The sequence below is a fragment of the Porites lutea genome, chromosome 12 (assembly GCF_958299795.1).
Source record: "Porites lutea chromosome 12, jaPorLute2.1, whole genome shotgun sequence".
NCBI lineage: Eukaryota > Metazoa > Cnidaria > Anthozoa > Scleractinia > Poritidae > Porites > Porites lutea.
Window position 1 is genome coordinate 14,083,606 of NC_133212.1, and position 11,994 is coordinate 14,095,599.

The 11,994-nt window shown below is 39.7% G+C and overlaps 1 protein-coding gene across 2 annotated transcripts in view; it reads left to right on the forward strand.

Moving 5' to 3' along the window:
* Positions 1–11,994, forward strand: part of LOC140921288 (uncharacterized) — a 39,391-nt gene that overhangs the window by 8,740 nt on the left and 18,657 nt on the right. For both annotated transcript variants that reach the window (XM_073371278.1, XM_073371277.1), the window contains exon 3: positions 10,487–10,655. In XM_073371278.1, the coding sequence (XP_073227379.1) occupies positions 10,487–10,655 (169 nt within the window). The remainder of the gene's footprint in view (positions 1–10,486; positions 10,656–11,994) is intronic.

The following is an 11,994-nucleotide window of genomic DNA, read 5'->3' on the forward strand; positions in this document are numbered from 1 at the left end:
TATAATCAAACCTGATACTCGGTCAGATCGATCATTGTCTCAAATCTTACAAACGTGCATAAACTAAATAGCCGCATAAACTAAGCCCGACTTCATTAAATTAGATATAAAAAACAAACATCAAATACAATAATTACTCAGGCTTACCATTCAAGATGCTCTGAAAACTATCAAGTAAGGCCAGAATCGCTTCAGACTGTTCAACCCTCTTACGCATCAAGCAAGGTGAAAAACGAAAACGATCCCACCCTAAATCGGATTTCCGACTTTGACAAGCGACGTATTTCTCAACCAAAAACCCAATAAACAAACTAGCTATGAAGAACAGAAGACTCTTAATAGCAGCAGAATTTCATTTTGTACATTCAGCGGAGAAAGACAGTTAAAAACAAGTTGACAAAAGACTCTGTCAGCTTCAGCTGTGAAAGTAAACAAGATTCAAGATGCTGCATAAATTTTCTGCGTGAGCTCACCTGTCAAATTTTGACCAATCAGAGCATAAAAATTGGACGTAGAGCGAGACCAACGCGTGACCTTGGTGAGAAAAGTCAAAAGCAAATGGCATATCTTCCCTGCCTGTAGAAAACTGGCTGAGTTTTAGCTTCCGAGGTCAGTTTGAAATCAAAATTTTATAGTGCGACACATATTAAACACAACATATTTCATATGAATTAAAAAAAAATAAACTTGAGCCTGCGATCATTTGAAAACTAGTAACTTGTCAGCGGATAACTTCAAAAAGATACTCGAGCTCGATGGGTCGACACCTGAGCCCGCGATACGGTCAGGTGATACCGGTCAGCGGATACCCTGTTTTCACAGCTGTCAATTGATCACAACATTGATGTACAATATGTGTGCAATATCAGTCTTCCTGTGCTACCAAACTAGCTAGAAAATGTGAGATTGAACATTGGTTGTCCTGTGGTGCGGACGGACGGGCGGGCGGGCTGCGGGCGGTGTACGGTCACATGATTACCAAATTTTCTCGGATGGGTAGATTTACTTACCCATGGTGCTCCGCAGGCGCGCTTCGCGCGCCAGAGCTCCGCTAACAGTAAACACTAGAAATACCTAGTAAAGAAAGGCGAACTAATATCCATGACTAATACATTTCAGTGTGAGTATTAATCATGGAGGTATGTATGATGCGCATTATTTTGGAAAAATTAGCATGACGTCAAAACAGTGAATGTTGCATCCTCGGAGACCCAGGGGCAGTCAGTCGGGTCGGGAGAAAAGGCAGGACGAAAGATTTCAAGTACGAGCGAAAGAGCCCCTGGGTACCGACTCTCACCGAACTATTTCCAAAAATTCAAGCGGATGCCGCCTCCTGATTGGGCACAAAAAAATGCTTTGTATTATTGTGCCCAATGGGCGAACAGTTTCTCCTGAGTTCTTTCCGTGAGTTCGTACACGACGGCTATTGTCTCGCCACACTTGCCCGGTTCGTTTATCAAGCTTGTGCGTGCAAGAAAAACTTTTATTTTCTACTTTCCTAACCAGAAATGAAGGAACGTTTGCGATGCTATCAGCAGGAGCAATTTAATTTTCCCCGAGAATATTCTGTTTTTGACGGATCACAATGTATCGTAAATAATAGGAACTTTAAGACGCGGCGGCGACGAGAAAGTCAAATTAGCAATAGCTTCACAGGGCAAAACAACAACTTTGCACGTGCATCACGCTTTTTTGTACATTTCTTTGCCGTCAACTGCACGACTACCCGTGAGAATGCCTAATTTCACGTTTTGTGAAGGACATAAACAAGCAATGACAAAATTCATTCTCTTCATGAACTTGGATGGTTGAATTCAGCGCCAGAAGAGTCAGCGCTTGCATTTGACAAAGTAAGCCAGTTGGAATAATCACGATAGAGACTGAAAAAATGTGAATTCACTTTTCCTTGCAACGTGGTTGTCAGCGGTCGTGGTATCTTTTAATATATAGATTTAGCCAGGGCTAAAAGCGAAGCTCCCGTTAATAAATTCATAATTTAAATCAAACAATAAACTTGTAATCCACAGATTAGGGCACATTCATTTGACTTTTGAGGCAAAGGCTGAGTGATTTTAGAGAAAAATCAGAATTTGACCGTCCAAGAGTGAAACAAATTTTACATCAAGTTATTTGTACACCGAAAAATAGCAATCATGTTCGATCACAGTAGATTAGGCCTGGAAAACAAATAGACCTATTCGTGTATTGTATTTGCATTAGCTGTAGCATCATAATGTGGCATTCACCAGTCTCTCCAACATTGCTCCATCAGAGAGACTATGGATAATTGGATAATCCCGAAATATGACTTTAAGAAACACATGCGCCACGATAGTCTTTGGTGGCAGCCAATTTACACGTTGCATTCCTCTGTCTAAAAGAGAGGCCAAAATAAAAATCAGGCCGGATTTTTTGTGTTCGAAAAGTTTAGTTTACTAGTAAATCTTGGCGACAAATCTGGTGGCGTGTAAACCAGCCTTTTAAACATACTTTTTCTCATCACGTCTCAGGTAAACAGTACACAGACCTCGGACAGAATTTGTTCTTTTCTGCCCTATTTAAACCTATAATTCTGCAGTTTTTCACAATTTTGCAAGAGAATTTGCACTCATTCAATATCCACGACGATCAAAGCACGCGCTTCCTTTGCACAACAAATTATAGCATTGAATTAAAAAACGTTTTCTGTTAGACAAATCTGGTCCTATGTGATATGCGGGGTAATAATTATGGGCTTTTAATGAAAACGATAAAAAAAATTCCCAAAATCATTTTTCGGCCAGCCGGACGGGTTCTCACTTTTGACAGGCACCAAATTTGCAATGCGATTAATAGAGTTACCATTATTTACGCTTCAACATGATAGAGAAATTGTTATGTTTAGGTTTTATTTCCCTTTATTCATTAAACTGTGTATGATTTTGTTATGTGTAATCTTTAAAAGCGAGTGATATTTACGCCCGGCGTTTTGAGTATTCCTACATGCGATGTTTATGTTCGACTGGAAACAACCGGTGCAGCGATGAAAATTGCGAGAGGGACTACTAACAATCAATAAAATAAGTTTAATTTGGTGAAACATGTACAGAGACAATAATTTTTTTCGAAGAGAAGTATTGAGAGTAAAGTGTCTCAGAAAATCATGAGTCAGGCAAGCATAAGCTTATTTATGTTTTAAGCCGGCTTCCCGGTGTTCGCTTTTTTTCAAGATGAACTCGAGGCAAGAAAATCACTCAGAGCTTTCTGTTTACAGCCAAAATCATAACTAAATAATCTTCGGAGCCTTTTCTTTGAATTTGCGGGTCAAAAAATGTCTAAAGGCTTTTTAAACCTGATACTATTGTAGGTTAGATCATTGCTCGTGTTTTAACTTAAGCCACATAAACCATACGCTCGACTTCAGGAAACCGGAAAAAAAAAACATCAAAAACTATAATGGCTCAAGCTTACCAGTCAAGATGCTGCTCCTGAAGGTCATCAAGTGTTCCAGAATCGCTTGAGACTTTTCAACCTTCTTACGCCTCAAGTAAGGGCAAGTGAGTAAGCTCATTTTTGAAAACGATGCCATCCGAAATCGGATTTCCAATGACTTTGACAAGCGGTACATTTGTCAACAAAAAGCGCAATAAACAAACCAGCCACGAATTACAGAAAAATCTTGATAGCAGCTGTATTTCATTTTGTACACCAAGTAGAAAAAGACAGTTTAAAACATCACAAGATGACACAAAACTCTCTCAGCTCCAGCTATCAGTAAGCAAGTTTCCAGACACTGCAAAATTTTCCGCATAAACTCACCTGTCAAATTTAGACCAATCAGAACATAAAAATTGGACGTAGAGCGTGATCAACGCGTGACAGTGAGAAAAGTCAAAAGCGATTGCCTTCCCTGCATGTAAATGTAAAAGCCGGTTGAATTTTCGTGTCCGAGATCAGTGCGAAATCAACATTTTAAAAGTGCGGCTCATGAAACACGACTTATTTCATATGCATTTTAAAAAAATTGAACTTGAGCCTACGATCATTTGAAAAGTAGCAACTTGTCAGCGAATACCTTCAAAATATTACTCGAACTCAGAGGGTCGATACCTGAGCCCGCGATATGGTCAGGCGATACTGGTCAGCAGAAACACTGTTTTGACAGCTGTCAATTAATCAAAACATGGATGTACAATATCAGGTTGCAGGCTCCCAAACTAGCTAGAAAGTGTGAGATTAAACATTGGTATGCCTGTGGTGCAGACGGACGGAAGGTCGGGTGGTCGGTGTACGGTCACGTGATTGTCGAATTTTCTAGGATGGATAGATTTTCTATAAAGCTATGGGGCTTCGAATTGAGCCCGTGATCAAATAAAATATCAGTGCAAAACTTTAAACAGTACGTGAACTCAATAGATAGAAAAATGAGCCCGCGATCCACTCAGGTGATGATGGTCAGCGTATACTCTAGTTTGACAGCTGTCAATTAACCTTCATTAGAATGGCGAATATTCGACTTAACAGACTACGAGTGTGAGTAGGACATTTCCGTCCGGCATGTAGTGGAAAATGCCAGATCGTGTACCTGAGCGAACCTGAGCCCTCGTTATTAGTTTTCTGCTGCACATGTCCCATTTTGACAGTTGTCAATTGACCTTAATTTGGCCTGCCAATGTAACTTTAAACGACGGTCAGCCAACTGACAGCCTTGCCCGGCGTAGTTTCGTTTTTATGTTGAATTGGTAAGTGTGACATATTATATCAGCTTATATATAGGGGCAAAACGACTGGTCTTTTATCTGAGCCCGCGAGACGGTCATGCGATAATTGTCAGCGGATGTCTGATTTTGACAGCTGTCAATCTAATCGTACTCATACGGATGGCTTACATAACTAGGAGGCTAGTCAAGTTGTGCAAGATCTATTGTGACATTTGACATCGGCTTACATGAAGTGTGTGTACGGACGGGCGTACGCTACGTCATAACCAAATTTTCTGGGATGGATAGTTTACCATATTTTCTTACCCATGGTGCTCCGCTGCGCGCGCGCTTCGCGCGCGCGGGAGCTCCGCTAATATATAGATTTAGCCAGGGCTAAAAGCGAAGCTCCCGTTAATAAATTCCTAATTTAAATCAAACAATAAACTTGTAATCCACAGATCAGGGCACATTCATTTGACTTTTGAGGCAAAGGCTGAGTGATTTTGGAGAAAAATCAGAATTTGACCGTCCAAGAGTGAAACAAATTTTACATCAAGTTATTTGTACACCGAAAAATAGCAATCATGTTCGATCACAGTAGATTAGGCCTGGAAAACAAATAGACCTATTCGTGTATTGTATTTGCATTAGCTGTAGCATCATAATGTGGCATTCACCAGTCTCTCCAACATTGCTCCGTTAGAGAGACTATGGATAATTGGACAACCCCGAAATATAATTTTAAGAAACACATGCGCCACGATAGTCCTTGGTGGCAGCCAATTCACACGTTGCATTCCTCTGTCTAAAAGAGAGGCCAAAATAAAAATCAGGCCGGATTTTTTGTGTTCGACAAGTTTAGTTTACTAGTAAAGCTTGGCGACGAATCTGGTGGCGTGTAAACCAGACTTTTAAACATACGTTTTCTCATCACGTCTCAGGTAAACAGTACACAGACCTCGGACAGAATTTGTTCTTTTTTGCCCTATTTAAACCTATGATTCTGCAGTTTTTCACAATTTTGCAAGAGGATTTTCACTCATTCAACATCCACGACGATCAAAGCACGCGCTTCGTTTGCACAACAAATTATAGCATTGAATTATAAAGCGTTTTCTGTTAGAAAAATCTGCTCCTATGTGATATGTCGGGTAATAATTATGGGCTTTTAATGAAAACGATAAAAAAAATTCCCAAAATCACTTTTCGGCCAGCCGGACGGGTTCTCACTTTTGACAGGCACCAAATTTGCAGTGCGATTAATAGAGTTACCATTTACGCTTCAACATAATAGAGAAATTGTTATGTCTAGGTTTTATTTCCCTTTATTCATTAAACTGTGTATGATTTTGTTATGTGTAATCTTTAAAAGCGAGTGATATTTACGCGCGGCGTTTTGAGTATTCCTACATGCGATGTTTATGTTCGACTGGAAACAACCGGTGCAGCGATGAAAATTGCGAGAGGGACTACTAACAATCAATAAAATAAGTTTAATTCTGTAAAACATGTACAGAGACAATAATTTTCATTCAAGAGGAGAAGTATTGAGAGTAAGTGTCTCAGAAAGTCATGAGTCAGGCAAGCATAAGCTTATTTATGTTTTAAGCCGGCTTCCCGGTGTTCGCTCTTTTCAAGATGAACTCGAGGCAAGAAAATCGCTCAGAGCTTTCTGTTTACGGCCAAAAACATAACTAAATAATCTTCAGAACCTTTTCTTTGAATTTGCGGCTCAAAAAATGTCTAAGGGCTTTTTAAACCTGATACTATTGTAGGTTAGATCATTGCTCGTGTTTCAACTTAAGCCGCATAAACCATACGTTCGACTTCAGGAAACCGAAAAAAAAAACATCAAAAACAATAATGGCTCAAGCTTACCAGTCGAGATGCTGCCTCTGAAGGTCATCAAGTGTTCCAGAATTGCTTGACACTTTTCAACCTTCTTACGCCTCAAGCAAGTAAAGCAAGGGCAAGTGAGTAAGCTCATTTTTGACAACGATGCCATCCGAAATCGGATTTCCAATGACTTTGACAAGCGGTGCATTTGTCAACAAAAAGCGCAATAAACAAACCAGCCACGAATTACAGAACAATCTTGATAGCAGCTGTATTTCATTTTGTACACCAAGTAGAAAAAGACAGTTTATAACATCACAAGATGACACAAAACTCTCTCAGCTCCAGCTATCAGTAAGCAAGTTTCCAGACGCTGCAAAAATTTTCCGCATAAACTCACCTGTCAAATTTTGACCAATCAGAACATAAAAATTGGACGTAGAGCGTGATCAACGCGTGACAGTGAGAAAAGTCAAAAGCGATTGCCTTCCCTGCATGTAAATGTAAAAGCCGGTTGAATTTTCGTGTCCGAGATCAGTTCGAAATCAACATTTTAAAAGAGCGGCTCATGAAACACGACTTATTTCATATGCATTTTAAAAAAATTGAACTTGAGCCTGCGATCATTTGAAAAGTAGCACTTTGTCAGCGAATACCTTTAAAATATTACTCGAACTCAGAGGGTCGATACCTGAGCCCGCGATACGGTCAGGCGATACTGGTCAGCAGAAACACTGTTTTGACAGCTGTCAATTAATCAAAACACGGATGTACAATATCAGATTGCAGGCTCCCAAACTAGCTAGAAAGTGTGAGATTAAACATTGGTATGCCTGTGGTGCGGACGGACGGAAGGTCGGGTGGTCGGTGTACGGTCACGAGATTGCCGAATTTTCTAGGATGGAGAGATTTTCTATAAAGCTATGAGGCTTCGAATTGAGCCCGTGATCAAATAAAATATTAGCGCAAAACTTTAAACACTACGTGACCTCAATAGATAGAAAAATGAGCCCGCGATCCACTCAGGTGATGATGGTCAGCGTATACTCTAGTTTGACAGCTGTCAATTAACCTTCATTAGAATGGCGAATATTCGAATTAACAGACTACAAGTGTGAGTAGGACATTTCCGTCCGGCATGTAGTGGAAAATGCCAGATCGTGTACCTGAGAGAACCTGAGCCCTCGTTATTAGTTTTCTGATAGCGGTCTGCACATGTCCCATTTTGACAGCTGTCAATTGACCTTAATTTGCCTTGCCAATGTAACTTTAAACGACTGTCAGCCAACTGACAGCCTTGCCTGCCGTAGTTTCGTTTTCATGTTGAATTGGTAAGTGTGACATATTACATCAGCTTATATATAGGGGCAAAATGACTGGTCTTTTATCTGAGCCCGCGAGACGGTCATGTGATAATTGTCAGCGGATGTCTGATTTTGACAGCTGTCAATCTAATCGTACTCATACGGATGGCTTACATAACTAAGAGGCTAGTCAAGTTGTGCAAGATCTATTGTGACATTTGATATCGGCTTACATGAAGTGTGTGTACGGACGGGCGTACGCTACGTCATAACCAAATTTTCTGGGATGGATAGTTTACCAAATTTTCTTACCCATGGTGCTCCGCTGCGCGCGCGCTTCGCGCGCGTGGGAGCTCCGCTAAAAACTCCCTAGTATTTACGCAAGACGCGCGACCGATGCAGGCGTGAATACCTGTTGAAAGCTCAAGCTTGTATTTTTGGAAAAGCGTCTTTAGTTTTCGGGCAGACAATATTTTGAAATCTGATGGGGATTTTATATCAAACTGAAAGTTTCCTGACTGCGTGCATTTCTTTGGTGCATGAGCCAGACAAGCCGTGATCGAGACAATAGGGAGTTTAAGATACCGCGACTACGGACTACGACTACGGTTAAACATGCTACTGCGCATGATCAAAGCCACGTGACTGTTCATTTTTCCCGCGTAGTCCTGCGGCTACGGTGAGTTGTTGAGCTGTTTCGCGTAGTCGCGACTACGGAGAACATTTTGCTCGCATTTTGCCGTCTCGGTAATTCAAGAATCTCGTCTTTTCGTAAAAAAGTTTTCAATTCACCTGCTTTAAGTGAGAGGGAGGCGAAATATGTAAGTTTTGTCTAACTTCTGCTCAGATTTACGCTTTTAATCCACTATTGTGACTATATTTTTATCTAGCTAAGCTCATATTTAAATAAGCTTAGCTGTTTATACGCAGACGTCAGATTGACGGCCGAGGAGAAGAGAAATCATGCAGGTAATTTACTTTCTCTTCGCACTTGAAAAGTTTCAATGTTTGTTCGAACTGATTAGTGTGTCTTTCTACTTGTGTAACCTTTGTTTATGCGATTTGCTGAATGAAAATGATGTAAACATCGTCGAGACAATCGAAACTCGGCATTTCAATACTTCAAACTACATCAGATCAGTAGTCGGAGAAGTCCATCTTCTAAATCTAATAAATGAGCTATTACTATTTCTGTCTATTTCTTTAATATTTGACATAAGTATTCATGGGCAAAAAAATAAAACCTGTGTACCCAAAACTTTATTCACTAACTCCACCCGACGTATACGTAATTGCTTCGCTTCCTTCAAGTATGGAAGAATTTCGCTCATTGTTCTAAAGATAAGATCACATACAAAACTGACTTGCATTTTTGTGAAATGTGATTAAAACAAGAAAATCTTTCCGTGTTGTTTCCCTCTCCGCCTCTTCATCCGTAGTCTACTGTCTGTAATGCAATATTAACGTTCTATATTTGCACGACTCAACCAAGTGCTACAAACAAAGGACAACGCTCGTCCAGCCGTAGTTCGTACGAGCAAAAGAGCCCCTGGGTACCGACTCTCACCGAACTATTTCCAAAAATTCAAGCAGATGCCGGCTCCTGATTGGGCACAAAAAATGCTTTGTATTATTGTGCCCAATCGGCGAACAGTTCCTCCAGTTTTCGTGAGTTCGTACACGACGGCTATTAGGGAGTTTAAGATACGGAGACTACGGACTTACTTGAAAACTTTAGTCTCGCCTCTCTCCCGACCCGACTGACTGCCCCTGGGTCTCCGAGGATGTGAATGTTGTAACGCAGATTTTTGACCGGTTCGTATAAGGGTAGGTTTGTCTTGAAATTTCAAGGTGTTGCAGTGAATCAATCTTACTGAAAGTTTCAGACATTTTTATATACATTATGAATATTATGTGAAGAGATTTTTAAAAAAAACTCGTTCGAGTTGTTTCGGAGATATTCAAGAAAGCGCTAAAAGTCCAAATTCTGAATGAAGTTGCACTTAGACAGATGGTGAGAAAACACCGGGGTTAGTTTTTAAGATCGCAAGAACGAAAGTACACCAAAATTTCCTAGCATCAAAATATGTTATCAAGCAGCATTCTGACGCTACTTAAGAATAATTTGAGTCATTTATAACGCTTTTATTAAATAATCTATCACGGCTATTGAAAATTTAAGGTTTGAAATACATTTTCGCTTTAGTCGAATTCAAACATATGTACAGATTGTTTTACTTCTTACGGAGATTGTTTGCTAAACACCAAACTTTATATTAAGTTCCTAGTGTTTGATTTTCAGTAGCAGATTTAAATTTAGATCGCAAAAAATTCGGCTTTTCTCAGTTTTCAAAGTTTTTTGTTTATTGTTGTCATAGTAATAAAGATTTAACTTAAAACTATATTTTCACAAATTTCAATCCATAACCAATTACTGTTGAAAATTTCATAGTGATCGGACGAGGAAAAAACCACTTTTAAGGCGATTGAAAAATATCGGTGTGGCCTCTGAAAACTGTATCAAAACACCTTAATATAGAACGAAAATGACCAAAGCGGTCCTCAAAAAGTAAAAAGGTCATCCTGTATACAGAAAAATTATTGGAACATTTTTATGAATTGGCGCCATTTTTTATCATTGTTATTTTTACTTACCCGGAGAAGAAACGAAAGGTTTCTTTGTTACAATCCCCACAACTGGCCGAACCGATCTGGTGCAAAAATTGGTTGAAGAAGAGATAGGTCTTAATTTGAACGACCGACGACGCCTTTACCTCTACGGATGCTGGTGTGGACTACGAGGACAAGGGATAGTTTTGGACAACATTGATTAGTAAGTAAAATCTCCCATAAATTTAAATGAACACTAAATAAATAATAATAATAATAATAATAATAATAATAAAAACAAATGATTGTTAAAAGGTAATGGCAGCGAACACATTTCTCTATTGAGTCTGGCTATAATGACTGGCTACGGCAGCAACCAGAAATATTCTTTGGCGAAAAGGGTTGGAATGCGGTGCAACTACAATGTTAAAAATACAAACTACACTGTATTGCGCACTGAATTCTATATCTTGTCCTCCAGAACTATCTGGTATGAAACACTTGAAAATTTTCCTTGATACAACACCGGACAAAACTGTTGAGATAGTTCCATCTGTTTGCTAACTTTTGCGCCATACTACGTCTCCTCTAAAACGAAGAATGAGCAAGTCCCCTCGTCACATGGTATTTTGTTTTGGTCTAAAAACCAAATAACTGCCATGCTATCCTAAACAGCTTTGGATATAAGGGAAGGGGGAAAATCAAGCATTCATTTGGCGATGGTTTCCATTTCTGCCAGGATGACGGGAAAAAAATCGAATATTTTTGCAATGTGTCTAAACAAGGTTTGTCCGAGGCTGTAGATTTCTCTTTTTCTAGTGTTTCATAATTTGTTCCTTCGTTGTCAACTTTTCAACAGCAGGTGCATGATAATCGAGCCTATTGTCAGCTTAACTCGGTGTCTTACATGTATGGGGAAACTGTAAGGCGGCCAAAGAATCCATCAGTCTTTGCTCGATGAAAGCTGCAACTTGAAGTTAATGACAGGTTATGGTGTTACTGAGTCGACTAGTTCTGATTCATTATGAGTACGAGTAATAATAACAGTACGTAGAGGGGAAACGAAGCTTAATAACTAAAGACACCTGCGGTTGCTTTGAGCGTTATATGACCATCTGTGGAACTGGAGCTCAGAACGCTTTAGATATTTATTCATTTATTTCTTTCTTTCTTTCTTTACTTAAATTTATCCTCAAGCTCTTACTTTTTGCTCCATCTGTTTTAAAACATTCCACCCGTTTATAGAGGGTTATCACATGACGTCACGGCGTCCATATTGGTGTCCCAAAACAATGAAACGGCGCCCATGTTGGTGTCCCAAAGTCGTCCTGTGGGAGTTGAACTCCTTTGTTATGCAAACGCTTTCTTTTGTTCCAATAAATTTGCATAGATGTTGGTCTCGTGAGTGAAAACACTCTATACTTGTGCACAAGCTTATGTAAACAACTCTTCAAACGGAACTTTTTCATTCCATTAACTCGGGGACTATTCTGCTTTGAAACTTGCCAGAGAATTATTCTGGCCACATTCACGGTCATTGTGGTGTTGGTACTATACTCCTC